Source organism: Aotus nancymaae, unplaced genomic scaffold (genome assembly GCF_030222135.1).
Source record: "Aotus nancymaae isolate 86718 unplaced genomic scaffold, 86718_ANA_hifiasm-v0.15.2.pri h1tg000030l, whole genome shotgun sequence".
Classification (NCBI taxonomy): domain Eukaryota; kingdom Metazoa; phylum Chordata; class Mammalia; order Primates; family Aotidae; genus Aotus; species Aotus nancymaae.
The window spans coordinates 3,581,393-3,600,061 of NW_026988443.1; the positions used below are offsets into that span (position 1 = coordinate 3,581,393).

At 42.6% G+C, this 18,669-nt stretch overlaps 1 protein-coding gene across 2 annotated transcripts in view; it reads left to right on the top strand.

Moving 5' to 3' along the window:
• Positions 1-16,192, top strand: part of LOC105706659 (lon protease homolog 2, peroxisomal) — a 136,093-nt gene extending 119,901 nt beyond the window's left edge. For both annotated transcript variants that reach the window (XM_064383000.1, XM_064383001.1), the window contains 3 exons: positions 7,665-7,872; positions 8,263-8,453; positions 12,523-16,192. In XM_064383000.1, coding sequence (XP_064239070.1) covers positions 7,665-7,872; positions 8,263-8,453; positions 12,523-12,744 — 621 coding nt within the window. In that variant the 3' untranslated portion in view covers positions 12,745-16,192. The remainder of the gene's footprint in view (positions 1-7,664; positions 7,873-8,262; positions 8,454-12,522) is intronic.
• The last annotated feature ends 2,477 nt before the right edge of the window (positions 16,193-18,669 follow it).

Consider the following 18,669-nt stretch of genomic DNA (forward strand, 5'->3'; position numbering starts at 1 on the left):
TTGCTGGGCAGAAAAGGAAGAGGGGCCTTTTAAGTGGAGAAGCCGAGTACTTTCTACGTGGCTGGGACCTGGGTGGGGTGAGAGGGGGGCCCGAGGGTCTCCTGCCAGACACATAGATGATAGAGTTGTCAGAAATAGAGGATATTTAGAGCCCCCAAAATTGAGGCTTTGATATCACCTAAGAAAAAAGGATACATAATAGAGAGCAGGTAGTCTAAAAGCAAGCCCTGAAGAACAACATTATTTAGGGATCATATAAGGAGAAGAGGAGCTGACGAAGTCAGGAAAAACAAAAAGGGACTGGAAAGGAACAAGCCATCAAGGAAGAGGAAAACCAGGATGCCGTGCTGCCATAGAGACAGAGGAGAATATTTCAAGAAAGAGGGGACATCAGAATGTGTTTACTATTTGAGAGATAAAAGAAGATAAAGGTCAGAAATAATGTGTATTGGATTAGATGGCATGAAGGTTGTTGGTGACCTTGAAAGAGATTTCACAAGGAAGGAGTGGTAGATATTGGAGTATGTTGGAGTGGATGGTAGATATTGGAGTATGCTGAAGAGAGAATGGGGGGCAAGGAAGTAGAATTAGTGTGTAGGCAGCTCTTTACAAGTTTGTGAACAATTGCAGAGAAATGAGGCAGCTAGAAGAGAATATGGCTGTCAAAGGGAGAATGTTTTCAAAGTAGTCGCTGCTGCTAAGAGTAATCCAGTAGAGAGTACAGGACTGATATTGAAGGACAGAGCAGTGGTACAATAGAAACGAAGTCTCCAGGAAAGTGAGGGGGGTGGGATCCAAAGCACGAGGGAGGAAATGCCTTGTGATGAGAGAAGGGATACTTTTTTCAGGGTATTATGAAGAAAGGGACAAGAATATTGAGTTATTTATAAGGAAAATATTATAATGATGGGGCAAAGGTTTGTGAACTCCACAAGAGAGGGGTGAAACTGGGGCAGAGCTGCTGTGTGATGGGAACGTGCTAGAGTTCATGGCTTGAGAACAGGCAAGTAGAAGGATGAGAAATGATGGTCAGGGGTTTCAGAGGTAGTATGATTTCTGTTGGTGATAAGTACCCGGAAGAGGGTGGCTGAGTTCAGGAGGCATTTAAAGAACTGAGAAGCCAGATTCTACATGAGCATCATGTCTTCACTGAGGACACCCAGGGTGATAGCAGGGGCTGGGGCAGAGAGGAAGAGCAGAGTCTAGAGTCTTCCTGAATGTTGGAGACAATGAGAACAGAGTCAGGATGGCAAAGCCAGCCAAATTTTGTACATATTTAATAACCTTGTACCACCACTTACTTTTACTTTCATCCAAGATAAATCTACAACAATTATTATGTCAAAAAATGTTACTGACCTAGCAAACTGGCAATTGGGAAGAAAGGCAGGAAGGCACACTTTTATTAATGAATAAGATCTCTTTAGAATTCTCTAAACAGGTTGAAAAATGGTGTATTAGTTCATTCTCGCATTCCTGTAAGGAATACCTGAGACCATGCACAGTGGCTCACGCCTGTAATCCCAGCACTTTGAGAGGCCAAGGTGGATGGATTGCTTGAACCCAGGAGTTCGAGACCAGCCTGGGCAGCAAACCGAGACCTGGTCTCTACAGAAAATCACGCGGGAGGCTGAGGTGAGAGGATCACCTGAGCCCAGAAGGTTGAGGCTGCAGTGAGCTATGATCACACCATTGTACTCCAGCCCGGGTGACTGAGTGAAGACTCTGTCTCAAAAAAAAAAAAAAAAAAAGAACTACCTGAGACTGGCTAATTTATAAAGAAAAGAGGTTTAATTAGCTCACAGTTCTGCAGGCTCTGCAGGAAGCATAGCTCCAGCATCAGCTTCTGTGGATGCCTCAGGAAACTTACAGGCTTGGCAGAAAGTGAAGGGGTAGCAGGCATATCACGTGGCCAGAGCAGGAGCAAGAGTGCCGGAGGGGAGGTGCCACACACTTTTCAACAAGCGCCTCCCACTAGAACTCACTATTGCGAGGACAGTACCAAGGGGATGGTGCTAAACCATTCATGAGAAATTTGCCCCCATGATCCAGCACCCCCCACCAGGCCCCACCTCCAACACTGGAGATTATAGTTCAACATAAGATTTGGTGGGTACAGAGATCCAAACCATATCAGATGGGTTCCAGGAACTTAGTCTAGATTTCATTTAGGAACAGTATCACAGAGATACTGAGAGAGTATCAAAACATACAAAGTTTCAAAACACATAAAGTTTCCTACAGAAACAAGATTAAGTGCATGTTGTAAAAATAGAATAAAGATTACTACAATACAAAAAGGTGGGAGGAGCAGGAGTGGGTGCCGGTGTCCCCAGGAAGCCTAGGTGTGGCTCACACTGCTTGTGCTATCACGGTGAGACTCAGAACTGCCCCAGATCCGAGGAGGGGCCACGCGAGTAGATGGGCTTGAGCACCTGCTCAGTCCCTGGCTGTGCCCTTTTACTCTCTCACTGGGAGACAGAGTCCCAAGTGTTCTGCTTCAGGGGGCCTGCATGGAAAGAGTAGGTCACTACAGGAAATCAGGCTATTTTTAGGGAAAGGAATGGACATTAGGCACCCACAAAGGGACAGATGACCAGTGTACCTGGTTGGGGCGGGATTCTGTCATTTGATTACTCTTGACTCTTTCATGTTTTCAGGTAGTCCCCCACCTCATGCGAAAGCCCAAGTGTTAGCTTCTGACCGTGGAGTGTGAAAGGCCCTTGTCTAAAGGTTATTTCCCTGAGAAAATAATAAAAGGAAGAAGAGGATAGACATGAAAACATTTTAAAGCCTCCTGAATAGAATGCATCCAGAGGCAAATTCCAGGAGATTCTATCATCATACTTGCCTTTCGAGCAAACAAAACCAGTTGCTAGAACTGAGAAATAGTATAAACACCAACTAAATGCCTCCAACAATCATGGTAGTAAATTACTTCTCTGTCCCTCTGTATAAACCTGCTGTGCCACCTGTTGAAGGCAGTACTGATGCGTATTCAGTCTGGTCCAAGGCCCTGGCAGGAATCCATTGTGCCAAGAAAAGGCCCTACTAGAAGGATCAGAGAGCAGCTGGTTCTCAGCAATGCAAGTGTCAGGCCAGGCTGGGGCTGCTTAATGCTGCTTAGGAGATGACAGTGGTGGACCCCAGCACCTCTCCAAGGGATGTAGAATCCTCTCTTTCCTTGTTTGAATGCTACTGAAACAAATCTACAACTAGAAAAATATTGACGAATTCAAGGCTTGGGATCTCAGGACTAAGACTTTAAAAGAGCTTGCCAGATGGATGGCTTCTGTGGTGACAGCCAAGGCAGAAGCATTCAGAGTGCTCTGTGAGCTATAAAAGAAACCAGTCGATGGTGGGAACAGCTCTACAGAGCAACCTGCACAGCACGGCAGTTTGATAGCTCAGGTTCTGTGTCTCTCGTAGCACCGTGCTTACAAAATTCTTCATATCTCCATTCCTCGGCATCTGCTGGCCCTTCTCTGCCCAGCACACTCCTCATATTTTAAGACTCAGCCTTTCCTGTGACACCTGTGCCTTCTCTTGAGACAGGGAGGGACCCTGCCTCTTCAGGTCTCCCGTGGATCAAAGCATTTCATAGATAGCTTGTTGCTCCGCAGACTGGAGTGTAATTGCTCCTGTGTCTGATGCCCTTACGTAGCCTCTCAGTGCTGGGATGTATTCATGCTTATGTCCCTGTGGCCTGTAACAGCGTCTGTATCAGGATGCTTGGTAAAGGATTGTTGAATGAATGTAAAATCTGGGTCCCTCCGATGGGTCTATATGCATTGGTCTAGGCTTGGAAGGGACACAAAGAGTTGTGCATACTTAAGATTTCAATCAAATATCACTGTTTTTAGTTAATCAAGAGGGAAGAGTAGTGTGAAATTGGGAATGATTAGATACTCCAAATGCTCTTTAAAAACTAATAGCATTGACGTATTAAGAATGCAGTCATACATTAGAAGACACATTCTATTATTAGGTTTTTACTTAAATATTTTAAATAATTCCTTAATCTGTATATTTACCTTATTGATAGAATTATTTTAGAAGAAATCGATCATTTCATGGAACAAGATTTATTAGACATAGAAGGAAACTGAATCGTAACAATTGTACAGGTGGGAAATTGAGCAACAAAAATGACCTTGAGATACCACATTACACTTCGGCATCTAGTGGGAAAAACATTCTAGACTTCAAGCCTAGGCTTGTCTCGGCTCATGTAACTGATGACTCCACAAACCAGTCATGGGAATAGAAGCTGATAGGAAAGTACTGGTGGATGAACATCATACTGAAATTATGTTGAGTCACTTATTTGCTATAAAACACAAATTGTTTTGTGTCAAGGGGTTAAGATGCTGGAAAACTGTGTCTGCATTTAAGAGCAAAAAAGCAGTATGTATCTTATCCTGTACAGTCCTATTTACTTGTACTTCATCATTTCTGAAGGAGAAATATATGGAAGCCAGATGCTTGATTTAACAATCAGTTAAATCAGTTAGTTTCAAAACACACATCCTTAAAGAATATGGCTCCAAGTCCAAGAATTAAAGGTCCTTTGCTTCTTAGATAACTACTGTTAGCCTTGATCAGAGATTCCAGGTTTGATAGTAACTTCAGTTTCCCCCCCCACTCCCCCCCATGTATGTTGATGTTAAGTTTCACAGATTTGGCATTACTCCCATTTTCAGGTTAATATCAGAACATTTGTTATCAAGTCAGGATAGTAATTGTGAGCCTAGATGCTCTAGGATTGGCCATATATAGTTATCTACACCACCCACCCTTCCAATTAACAATTTACCAGTTGCTTCTACCCAAAGTACCAAGACTCTCCAGCAAATGGGGAATGTTGAAAACTGGCTTGGCTTCTTCGAGCAACATGGTAATCAATAAGAATCTTGGCCAGGCATGGCGACTCATGCCTGCAATCCCAGAACTTTGGGAGGCCAAGGTGGGAAGATCGCTTGAGGCCAGGAGTTCAAGACCAGCCTGGGCAACATTGTGAAACCCTATCTCTACAAAAAAATTTAAAAATGAGCTGGACATGGGCATGGGTGCCTGTAGTCCTAGCTACTTGGGAGCTGAGGTAAGAGGGAAGCAGTTGCATTAAGCCAAGATTGCGCCACTGCACTCCAGCCTGAGTGACAGAGTGAGACTCTGCCAACCTGGGTGACAGAGTGAGACTCTGTCTCAAAACAAACAAAACAACAATCTGGCTGGGTGCGGTCTCTCACCCCTGTAATCCCAACAATATGGGAGGGTGAGGCAGGTAGATCACTTGAGGTCAGGAATTCGAGACCAGCCTGGCCAACATGGTGAAACCCATCTCTACTACAAATACAAAAATAAGCTGGGCATGGTGGTGCATGCCTGTAATCCCAGCTATTTGGGAGGCTGAGGCAAGAGAATCGCTTGAATCAGGAAGCAGAGGTTACAGTGAGTCAAAATCATGCCTCTGCACTCCAGCCTGGGCCACAGAGCAAGACTCTGTCTCAAAAAAAAAAAAAAAGTCAACAACAAGAATCTTACTACTGCTTCTTTGAAGATACTTTTGGTACTGTTTTGACAAATGAATTTTGAGGATTCAAATATTATAAGAAAGGGGTTATTCTTGGTAGAGCTAACAAAATTGTACCAAATGACTTTTTGTGTTAAATTAAATATAATTCAGTCATCCAGCCCTAGAAAGGAGCCTGAATGATGTCTAATTTGGGTGGCAAATTCCCACCTAAATTACATGTGTCATTCAGGTATAGAGAATTGATTTCATATTAGAAAAAACAAACCTTGTGAACAGTTTTATAAATAATGATTTCACCATCTCTTGCATATAGATCTTTTGTATCTTTCTCCTCAAGTTAGTACAGAACAGGGCAAGTGGCAACGCTCAAGAGAAGTGTGACCTGAGGTGCATGCTGTCAGCTCAGTGATGCTGGAGTTTGGCCTCTCAGATCTTTAACCTGTCAAATGTAGTTAATTAGGTTTACTTTTTTAAAATGTGTATTTACTACTGAAAGTAAGTGCTTGGCCAGGCACAGTGGCCCACGTCTGTAATCCCAGCACTTTGGGAGGCCGCATGCCTGTAATCCCAGCTACTTGGAGGCTGAGACAGGACAATCGCTTGAACCTGGGAGGTGGAGGTTGCAGTGAGCTATGATTGTGCCATTGCACTCCAGCCTGGGTGACAGGGCGAGACTCTCCAAAAAAAAAAACAAAAACGGAAAGAAGTACCCGGTAGTTTCAATGGATGCCACACAATTTTGGAGTAAATTTTACAATCAGGATTTTCACTGTCCAACACCCTTAGAAAAAGAAGCAACCCAGCCCTGTACCCAGAAAATCAGGCTGTAGACTGCTGTTCCTTAGTGAAGCCACCTCTCAGTAGAAGAATGTTTGGATTAGTGCTTAGTTGGCCTGTGGTGTTCAGTTCCTCTAACATGAGTAACTTCTGTTGGATAGGAAATTTTGAAGCTCAGAGGGTACAATGAGAGTTAACATTGCTGATTTTCCACTGTTACTTTTTATATGTTTTCATAACTTGGATGTGTTAGCCTATGGCCCATCACCTAAGCTACTAATGTCAGGTGACAACATGTTCAATTTAAGATGGCAGGTGGTACAGTGAACCTCGCATCCTACGGGAAAGAACCTAGGATGTTTATTATGTAGTATTGTATACTCTCTGCAGCAATAACAGAGAGAATTAAAGGTAAGCTGTGGAGAAGCAAAATCTAGAGTTTCTAATATAACTCTTCTTTTCAAATAAAGAAATAAGACACAGGGTCTCACCATGTTGCCCAGGATGGTCTCGAACTCCTAGGCTCAAGCAATCCTCCTGCCTCAGCCTCCCAAAGTGCTAGGATTACAGGCATGAGTTATCGTGCTTGGCCAGGCTCACTCTTCTTAAAGGTCTGCTAATAAGAGGGTTTCTACTTTTTGAAACAAACTTATGATTACTGAAAAGAAGCTAGGTTCTGAAGTATATATAAATGTGCAGCCCAGTAGACTGAGTGCAGTGGCTCATGCCTGTAATCCTAGCACTTTGGGAGGCTGCAGCAGGCAGATCACTTGAGGTCAAGAGTTTGAGACCAGCTTGGCCAACATGGCGAGACTACATCTCTACAAAAAATACAAAAATTAGCTGGACATGGTGGCCTGTACTCACCTGTAGTACCAGCTACTTGGGAGGCAGAGGCAGGAGAATCACTTGAAGCTGGGAGGCAGAGGTTGCAGTGAGCTGAAGTCGTGTCACTGCACTCCAGCCTGGGCAATGGAATGAGACTCTGATGCATATATATATATATATATATATATATCAGCCTAATAAAGATACTTAGATAAAACTATTAGGTGTATTCCTTGAAAACTAGGGCATGTGTAACTAGATCTGGTTCATAAAAAGCAAAGTTATTTACATATATTTTAAGGTAAAATTGCTTCTGATAAATGTCAAAGAGGAAGTTTAGGTCTGTCTTCTGGCAGAAAGCCAGAGAGTAAGTGCTCAATATGACTCAGAATTATGTTAGGTAACAAGAAGTTTGAAGTAAATGGCTTAAGTCCTCTATGGAATAAGCAGACTCTTGCAGTCACCTGAAAATATTTTGACATTTGCCAGCCCGACTCTGATCATTTTTCCTCTTTCTTTCAAGGTATCTCAGCGTTTGAGTCAGCCAGGAGTGGCAATAGGTTTGGCTTGGACTCCCTTAGGTGGAGAAATCATGTTCGTGGAGGCGAGTCGAATGGATGGCGAGGGCCAGTTAACTCTGACCGGCCAGCTCGGGGACGTGATGAAGGAGTCTGCTCACCTCGCTATCAGCTGGCTCCGCAGCAATGCAAAGAAGTACCAGCTGACCAACGGTAGGGGCCTGCACCCGTCCAGGCAGGCATGACCCAGGAGGCGGCTCCATTCCGTGGCGGAGACTGGCATGACCTTGAGACTGTCAGTTACGCATCTAGCGAAGTACACACCTTTGCTTTTGAACCCCTGTGGAAATTCTAGTTCTCATTTCAGGACTATTTGGCTAGTGCTAGAACTCGAAACTAATTCAAAAGGTTTTATTTTGTTTTAATCTGACTTAGAGTAGAATGGAACTCTTCTTCTAGACCCTCACTCAAATTGTACTGTCCACTAATATTTTGAAGGATTCATTTACCCAAAACATGCATTTTTGTGATTTTTTTTTTTTTAGGATAAAAAGAAAACAGGTTTAGTTTTTCTGCATTAAAGTCCTTTTTTCCTTTTTAAAGCTTTTGGAAGTTTTGATCTTCTTGACAACACAGACATCCATCTGCACTTCCCAGCTGGAGCTGTCACAAAAGATGGACCATCTGCTGGAGTTACCATAGTAACCTGTCTCGCCTCACTTTTTAGTGGGCGGCTGGTGCGTTCAGATGTGGCCATGACTGGAGAAATTACACTGAGAGGTCTTGTTCTTCCGGTAAGTATGAAAAAAACCAATTTATATGGTTTTTATTTTTTATTTAATTTTTTAAAATTAGTACTATTTTTAAACTTAAATAGGGGTTTGCCTTCTATCAAAACCTTGGTTTTAAGTATAAAATTTTTATACCTGTAACTAATTCATATTTTAAATTTTTGATCAAATAAAAGATAGACTAACAATTTTTCATTTTCCCTTCTCTCTCATTTTTTTAAAATACGTCTCACTATGTTTTCCAGGCTAGAGTGCAGTGGTGTGATCGTAGCTCACTACAGTCTCTAACTCCTGGGCTCAAGCGATCCTCCGGTCTGTCTCCCAAATAGCTGGGGCTATAGGAGCATGCCACCATGCTCAGCTAATTTTTTTTTAATTTTGTGTAGATTCAGGGTCTCTCTGTGCTGCCCAGGCTTGTCTCAAACTCCAGGCTTCATGCAGTCCTCTTCTCTCCACCTCCCAAAGTGCTGGGATTACAGGCATGAACCACCACACTCAGCCCACATTTTCCCTTCTAAGAAGACTTGCTAAGGGAAAAAAATATTAGCGTGGTCATCAGAAATATCAGTAGTTCACATGAAGATTTGAGGCCTTGTTCGACTTGACAAATTGTTAAAGATATAGCACATGTGCAAAATAGGATAGTAGCTGTTTTTAAGCTTTAAGCTCAATTCTTAAAGTTTCTTTGACACCTCCTGTCCCCCTACGGAAACCTTTGCTAGTATAGAATGGAAACTGTAATAAAGATTAACCGTATCTATTGGCTATGTTTTGAGAAGATTCTATATATGTGGGGTCTTGAGGCTCCAGAACATATTCTAAACTGCTTATAAAAATATTGTTTTAAAATGCACAGAACTTGAGAGATTCTTTAAAGTTATTAGTTGCCAGTATTAGTCTACAACAGACTAATTAGACTACATTTTAGTCCACAACAAAATTTTGGCAGTTTCATAGCAAGGTTAGGCAAAAAAAAGAAATAGTCTTTTATTTTTTATGAGATGGAGTCTCGCTCTTGCCCAGGCTGGAGTGCAGTGGCATGATCTCGGCCCACTGCAACCTCTTGTCTCCCAAGTTGAAGTGATTCTTCTGCCTCAGTATCTGAAGTAGCTGGGATTACAAGCATGCACCCACCACCATGCCCGGATAATTTTTTGTATTTTTAGTAGAGATGGAGTTTCACCATGTTGGCCAGGCTGGTCTCAAACTCCTGACCTCAGGTGATCCGCCTGCCTCAGCCTCCCAAAGTGCTGGGATTACAGGTGTGAGCCACTGCACCCAGCTGAAAAATAGTCTTTTTTTTTTTCTAAGAAAGTCCTTATTTTATGAAGTAATGGTGAAACTAGATCATAGAATAGTCAAAAGATCACTACAAATGCTCTCAGTTTCCTGTTAAAATGTAATTCAGCCATAAAGTCAGAAAGTCACATTCTGAACTCTATTACATATTTGTAGATCTATACTCAAAAGGAATGGGTGACCTCTTTTCTGCACCTTTCCCAGGAACTCTTGCATTTCAGGTGGCATAGGGGTTTACACTAGCTGTGCTACTAAAAGGAAATGAGCAGGTGCTTATTGACCATAAACTTTCCTTCAGTGTCCTGATTCAAGATGGTAGCCTAAGCAAGGAATAAAAGGGAATAAATTCTAAAACCCCAAAAGCAGTGGGATCATCAGCTGACAGTTCAGACAATTTCTGGGAAGATGAAAGTGTCCTGGCTGATGAAACAGAATTGGAGGTAGAGACAGTCTTCCCAGCAGAAGAAATCTGGGATAAGTGCTGGTGGGTCAGAGCCAGAAGGTACATACCAAGAGAGCAGGAGTGGGATGTGAAATGGAAACATCTGGGAATTTATTGAAAATCTCCATAGAACAAATGGATTTTCTACTTGGTCCTCTCAGAGCGAATCGTAGCCCAAGTAAAGGTTTCCATAGCCTCAGCAGCGGAGAGCCACAGTGGTCTGGAGTACGCCTCAGCTCCAGACTATTACGAGAGGCAGGACAGAAAGCAGCAGCACTTGAAAGGCCTGCCAAGGCTGGGCAAAACCTCCTTCGATTCCTTGACATACACAGGTAAAAAAAGAAAAAAAGCTCCTTCGAGAACAGAGGACAAAACAGAGCTTTGAGATTTAAAAGTGGTCAAAGAATTATTCAGGAAAAAACTGTAGTGAAAAACAGTTTGTTCCAACAATTGTTGGAACTCCAGCATCTAAAAGGAGTTCTAACAAACAGGAAAATGGAATGGAACAAATTATCCAAGAAATAATTGAACATTTCCTAGAAGTTAAGGTATCTCCAGATTGAAAGGACCGTTACTAACCAGGAAAAACATTTCATCTTCTTGACTTACCACTGAAGGTAAAGCAGCCTCATCACTTACACTGTATGTGCAATACCTTCAAAACTGCAAGGGAAACTGGGCCAGGTGTGGTGGCTCACACCTGTAATCTCAGAACTTTCGAAGCCTAAACAGGAGGATAGCTTGAGTCCGGGAGTTCAAAACCAGCCTGGGAAATACAGTAAGACTTCATCTCTACAAAAAATTGTTTTAAAAATAGTAATGAGGCTGGGTGTGGTGGCTCATGCCCGTAATCCCAGCACTTTGGGAGGCTGAGGTGGGCAGATCACTTGAGGTCAGGAGTTTGAGACCAGCCTGACCAACATGATGAAACCCTGTCTCTACTAAAAATACAAAAAATTAGCCAGATATGGTGCCACATGCCTGTAATCCCAGCTACTCGGGATGCTGAGGCAGGAGAATCGCTTGAATCTGGGAGGCAGAGGCTGCCGTGAGCCAAGATCGTGCCAGCCTGGGCAACAGAGCGAGATTATCTCAAAAGAAAAAGAAAAATGTAACAAAAACTGTGAGAGGACATGATTTGAAATCTAGTCTTGTATACATAGCCTTACTATTAATCGAGTGTGAAAGTAAAATATTTTCAAATATGCAAGGAATCAGTTCATCTTACACTCTTTTAAAGAAGGTACTTTGAAGGTGTACTTCAGCAGCATGAACAAAAAAACCTTGAAAGAAGATGCCAGTGGGCAGGAAGGCCTGGAGCAGCCAGTCTTGATGGGAGCAGATGCTTAGAGGGCTCCCGAAGGGGCTTGCGGATGCTGGGAGCTGTGATTGAGAGCAGTATTTGTGAGCAATTACTGCGCAGCACATTGCCCCAAAGCAAGAATACTTCATACTCTCCAAGTTCCTTTGAGCCAGGAATTCAGGAGAGGCTGAGCTGGGTTCCTCTGACGCAGAGTCTCTCGGCTTACAGTCTAGGTTCCAGCCAGGCTGCAGTCACCTGAAGGCTGACAGGCTGGAGGAGCTGCTTCCTTGATGGTTGACTCATGTAACTAGCAAATTGGTCCTGGTTGGTGGCAGGAGGCCCTAGTTCCTTACCTGATGGGCCTGCCCATAGGCTGCTTGAGTGACTCAGACATGATGACTCACCACCTCCAGGGCAGGTGATCAGGAGAGACTCAGCCATGGAGATCATACAGCATCACTCCCACCACACTGTTTCTTACCGAGTCACAAGGCCTGGCCCACATTCAAGCGGGGGACCATTATAGACATGTTTTAAAGCCACCATAGGAGCCTATTTTGGGGATATGTTCTCTTCATTAACCAGCACAGAGATTCTGGCTTTAAATCTGTAGAGACGGAAGCAGCCCCAGCATACAGCTAAGCTCTGCAGGAGCAGTGCTTATGGTCAGAATCACGTGCTGCTGCTTGAGACCAACCTTAAGATGGTTGTGATTCCACATGGAATGCCAATGTCTACTTTGACAGTATTTATAAAAAGACTCATTGACAGAAGAGGTACTCATACCTATCAACAATTTAGAATCCCCCCCATCAGAAGCTTTAATATAACACCAATTGAAACATTACAAAAGTTTACTACTTATCAGCCTTTTTCCTGGCTTTCCTAGCTCATACTGTAACAAAACGGAAGATGATCTGGATGTTTTAAAATAGTAGTGGTTAAATTCAGTGAAAGAAAGGTAGATCCGAGTTTCTTTCAACTGGAGGGTGATCATTAACGCTAAGAACTGTCTTCTCTCCGCACAGGTGGGTGGAATTAAAGACAAAGTGCTGGCTGCGCACAGAGCAGGACTGAAGCAAGTCATTATTCCTCGGAGAAACGAAAAAGACCTTGAGGGAGTCCCGGGCAACGTACAACAGGATTTAAGTTTTGTCACAGCAAGCTGCCTGGATGAGGTTCTTAATGCAGCTTTTGATGGTGGCTTTACTGTCAAGACCAGACCTGGTCTCTTAAATAGCAAACTGTAGGCCCATATCTCAACTTTTTAGAATTTTAAGTTATGAAGTGCGCAGAGGTACTGACACAGTTGATTTTATTCACACCATTAGGGGTATGCAAGATGTCCCTGTTTCGTAACAGGGACATAATCACAACAGTAATGAACCACAAGTAGTGGCTAGTGTTTAGTATAGAAATATAAGATGTTGATTGCCGGGTGTGGTGGCTCACGCCTGTAATCTCAGCACTTTGGGAGGCCGAGGCAGGTGGATCACGAGGTCCGGAGATCGGTACCATCCTGACCAACTTGGTGAAACCCTGTCTCAAAAAAAATGTTGATTTAGTAAACTGATAAAAATCAAATTCTTGTCTTGGTTTTAGTGGGATCATTACTATCCCTAGAAAGGTACAGTATAGTGGTTCTCAGCAGTCTCCAGAACAGAAGCATCTGTAATACCTGAGAACTTGTTAGAAATGTACATTCCCAGGCCCCACAGCAGGCTGCCAGAATCAGATCCTGGGAGGTGGGGACAGAAATCCATGTTTTAAGAAGACTTCCAGGTGATTCTGCTGCATAGTCAAGTTCAGGAACCACTGGTATAGACCATTACTTAGTAGATTTACCTATAGAATTTATTGGATCCTGAAACCAATCACTTAGAACTGGGCAAAGATGAAAGTATAGCCAACTGTTCTTGGAGAGAGATATATATATATATATATATATATATATATTCACGTGGGCTGGGTGTGATGGCTCACACCTGTAATTTCAGCACTTTGGGAGGCCGAGGCAGGTGGATCACCTGAGCCCAAGAGTTCAAGACCGTCCTGGCCATTGGTGAAACTCCCTTTACAAAAAATTAAAAATTATCCAGGCATGGTGGCACATGCTTGTAATTCCAGCTAGCAGGGAAGCTGGGTAGAATCCCCTAAACCCAGGAGGCCGAGGTTGCAGTGAGCCAGGATCGCACCATTGTACTCCAGCCTGGCTCTGTCTCTAAAAAAAAATACTCAAGTGAACCCTACAATGAGGCCTACACATTCCAATAGAGGCCCCTTCTTATGCTGAGGGAGGCAGCCCTCAGAACATGAGAATTTGTATCCGGCAGAGTGGCACGTGCTGGCACACCGCACAGAAGCACCGTGGCCCTGGTTACCTGCAACCTCAGAAGAGTGCAGCTCCCAGAGGGAGGCAGCCATCCATTCTGGGATGGTCCTAAACCTGGAATCCTGACTCCTGATTCTGTCACTTTGGGAGATCAAGGGAGTGGATCGCTTGAGCTCAGGAGTTCAAGACGAGCCTGGGAAACATGGCAAAACCCCATTTCTACAAAAATTAGCTGGGCATGGTGGCACCCTCCTGTAGTCCAGCTACTTGAGGCTGAGGTGGAGGATCAGGGAGGTCGGGGCTGCAGTGAGCCAAGATCGCGCCACTGCACTTCAGCAGCCAGGGTGACAGTGAGAAAGAACCTGTCTCCTATTTCTTGCTTGCCTATACCGGTTCCCAAACCTGGTAGACTTCCATGCCCATGTGCTCCTACTGGGACTCAGTCCGGACTGTATATGACTATGAAGTCAGGCTCTTCTGCCTACTGGCAAAAAAACCTACTTTTTGTATCTTAGTTTTCCTCATCCATGAAATCCAAGTAATAGTGGGTTGCTTGGATTACTAATTGTTACTGTGAAGATTAAGTTCAAATGCAATGTGAGATAATAGTAAGCAATTTCTAGTTATTACTCTAGCCAGTAATGAACTTTAGAATCTTATATTACACAATATAAGAATATGTATGTAAACACATTTTGGAATTTCCTGGATAAAAAGGAGGTCTAGGCCTGGCATGGTGGCTCATGCCTGTAACCGCAGCCGTTTGGGAGATCAAGGCGAGTGGATCGCTTGAGCTCAGGAGTTCAAGACCAGCCTAGGCGACATGACAAAACCCCATTTCTACAAAAAATAAATACAAAAATACAGGAGGGGCATGGTGGCACCCTCCTGTGGTCCAGCTACTTGAGGCTGAGGTGGGAGGATCAGGGAAGTTGGGGCTGCAGTGAGCCAAGATCATGCCACTGCACTCCAGCAGCCAGGGTGACAGAGTGAGAACCTGTCTCAAAAAAAATAAAAAGATTCAGCCAAAATACTGTGATAAAATAGCAGACCTGCTGATAAAATTTATCTGAATACATTCTGAGAGGAAAAGTCCAGACCTAGCACTAGTTACGGCAGTTGGAGAGAAAGAACATAAGGACGTTTGAAAATTGACTCTCTTAGCAACTACTATAATTTTATCATTTCCATTGTCATCTAACAGGGGACTAGAACAAACTGTGAATTCACTTTCAGCAACCAGAGGGAGCTCATCCATACCCACATTGCTCTGCCCTGTTCCACACAGCAGGGAAAACAAAGGACATTTTTAATATAAGTTGGCTTCTCGGCCTTCTTCCTTTAACCTGACACAGGCAGCCTTGAATTTGTTTGTAGCAAAGAGGGCACTTGCTTTTACGTGGCTTTCGAAAGGGGCCCGTTGAGAAAATGATGCCTTCTCTCTTTGCTGTGTGTGGCAGGGAACAACAGTATGACTACTCACTAGCTTGGAGTTTTTTGGGTTTTTTTCAGGGTTTCAAGGTTGGTTGAAGTCTAAGCTTTTCCTTCCTTTTTCACCTGTTTTTTTTTTTTTGGAGGTGAGGTTGGGGGGGAGCCAAAATATAAAATTTACTATTTTAACTTTTTAAGCATACAGTTCAGGGGTATCAGTTACATTTGGTGTGGCCACTGTCGACATGCACTTTTTATCGTCACACACTGACTCTGTACCCACTTACTTAAAGAGCTCCAAATTCCACCCTCACCCCCGACTTTGGTAACCACTGTTGCACTTTCTCTGTCTCTAAATTTGCCCTTATATGAGTGGGATCAAACAAGAGTTGCCTTTTGTGTCTGGCATTCTTACTTAGCAAGCCGTGTTTATCCATGTGGTAGCATGTACACCGTCATATGCATAGGCTGCATTTGGCTTATCCACTCACCTGCTGATTGATTTCTCCTCTCAGCTATTATGAATAATCATGTGAACATGTGTGTACACTTCTCTCTTCAAGTCCCTTCTTAGGTCCTTTAGGGATACATACCCAGGAGCAGAACTGCTAAATCAATATGCTAGGGTCTGAATGTCCCGCCACTAAATTCGTGTGTTGAAAGCAATCACCAGTGTGCTAGAGGTGGGGCTTTAGGGGGTAATTATGTCATGAGAGCCTCACTCTCATTAATGGATTTAGTGCCTTTATAAAGGGGCTCAAGGGAACTAATTACCTCCTTTTTGCCCTTCCGTCCCTTCCACCATATGAGGACACAGCAACAGGTCCCATCCTGGAAGCTGAGACTGGGCCCTCAATAGACAGCAGTCTGCCAGCACCTTGACCTTGAACTTCTCAGCCTTCAGAACTATGAGAAATAAATTTGTTTTTAAATTACTCGGTCTCAGGTATTTATTTTGTTATAGTAACACAAATGACTAAGACAACAGTGTAATTCTGTTTTTTTGATAACTGCCAAACTTTCCCACTGCAGCTGCACCATTGGACATTCCCGCCAGCAATGCGCAAATGTTCCAGTTTCTCCACATCCTTGCCAACACTCATTTTCTGGGTTTTTTATAATAGCCCTCCAAATGGGTGTGACGTATTTTGATTCTATGTCCCTGATGACTAGTGATGTTGAGCATCTTTTTCTAGCATCGATTTTTTAAGATGATACCCAAAGACCACTTGTATCACAATAAACTGGATTTTTTTTATTTAAAATTAACTCACTTTTCATCTAATGTGGGGAAAAAAAAAAGAAAATTAACTCTAGAAATTTTAGTTCACTAGACCTAGGGATCTGTGTATTTTACCAGTATTCCACATGTTTTATACATGGGATTTTAAAACTTGTCAAGTATTAAAACTAAAGCTTTAGGTGCTTTGCTGATCAAGAAATTCTACCCTGTCCACTGGAGGCATCCGTGTGTTTACTTGGCTTTGCCCTTTAGTAGTCCCTCTGAACCTTACCTCAAACCATACTTCAGGGGCAGAGATCCTTTGTGGTGACTACAAATGCAAATACAGTGGAGAATGTCATCTATGTGATTGTTCCTAAAATAGTTCACATCATTTGAGAACTCCGTGGCCATAAAGTAATGTGATAGTGATGTCTCCCACCATGAGCTTCCAGTTCTAGGCGACTGGTCCACATTTACAGTGACCAAAATCAACGACGTGGTCAGGTAATTCACTGCTGAGGGCTTTGCATTTTCCTTTACGAACTACTGAAATGAAATCAACTCGACTATTATAAGGGACATTTTGCTACAAAGAATGTTTTGCCAATTCCCTTTCCAAATCTAAAATTTATTTTAACCAGGATTATTAGATGTAAACATCAAGTAGTTTTGTTTTAATGAACTACATGTTTAAACTCACATTATTTTGGCCAAAATGAGTACTTCAGCTCCTATCTCCATGAAAATCATATCCAGCACCTTAAAAAAAAGCAAGACTACAGTTAGTCATTATCCAGTTTGATGATTTATGGTCCAACACTAATGCTCATTTGTTAACATTTGGCGGATCCCACAATGAAAACTGCACTAAAAAAAATGCTGAAGAGGAAGGAAAAAGAATGCTGTAAAAGGGTCTGATCTGGTGAGTGGTCATTGAGATGTTTTAGAAGGTGTAACTAAAGGACTTCTAAACAATTCTAGGACAAGCTTTATTTGCCATGAAAATTCACTTCTTTGGAACATACTATAGTTTTTACTTAATGAACTAAAGAATATTCAATGTGTTTAACATTTTTTGGACCTAATAAAATCTTTCGTATTAAATAGTAAGTAAGTTCAACTCTAATATTGTCAGCACATTTCTAGGCAATACAAACTCTTTAGGCTAAATCCTCATCCTGATGTGACAGTGCCAAATGACATGTGTCAAAATGTGACCCCAAAACCAGGTGTCCTTTCATTCCATTATTTGTATCTGCAAACCTGTTATGCTTTTCAGAATTGAGAAAGGCCTAAGAAGATTACATCTATGGTAATAAAATGTATTTGTCAAAGAAATTTCTTAGAGCTATGTAAGGATAGGGAAAACGTTTCAGCAAGACACTGAGACACTGGGGTATCGTGCCAGGCATAATAAGCACTTTATAGCATATCTAGCCTTCCCCATTCCCTCACGCAGTGGACACCATACCCTTTTACAGAGGGACCAGGCAGACACCGTATTTAAATAAAAACTGGTATATACAGGGTCAGAGGTCAACCCAGGCAGTTAGAATCCACAGCCCACAGTTGGCTACTGAATCTCAGTAGATGCTTGATGAGGAATTTTGTTTGGATGGTGCCATTTTTAGATAAATGTAAATTTCTTGTGGTAAATCCAGTTTAGGATCTTAAGCAGTAAAATACCATATAATCTTCTGTGTTTTGAACATGCACACTGGATAAGTGGGGAGGGGAATGACAAAGCTTCAAACTTCAGGACTCTTAACCCTCTATCCATACCTTTCACGTTTAACCTACACAAATGACCACGGCCCTGCATGGTATTCACACACACTATTCACCCTGTCGAGTTCCAACATTACTTTTATGTCCTAATGCAGCAGTCAGACTCAGCCCCCAGATATGTTGAATTTGACCTACTGTTTTCTTAATTTGGATTACTTACGAATTCTTCAATCAGGAGTGTGAATGAAACAATTCCAACATTAGTAGAATCACTGAGGTGTTACTGAATATGAAGAGCTTTGGGGGGTTGGAGGCAACACATTATTATTTTGGTGAGCCAAGCTATCTACAGCCATTTATGTAAATTTGAAGTCTGCAAAAATGTGGGTCTTGAAAAAAATCATACGTATTACAATAAAAATTACATTCAAAGGAAAAACTGTTCCCCAACAAGTAACA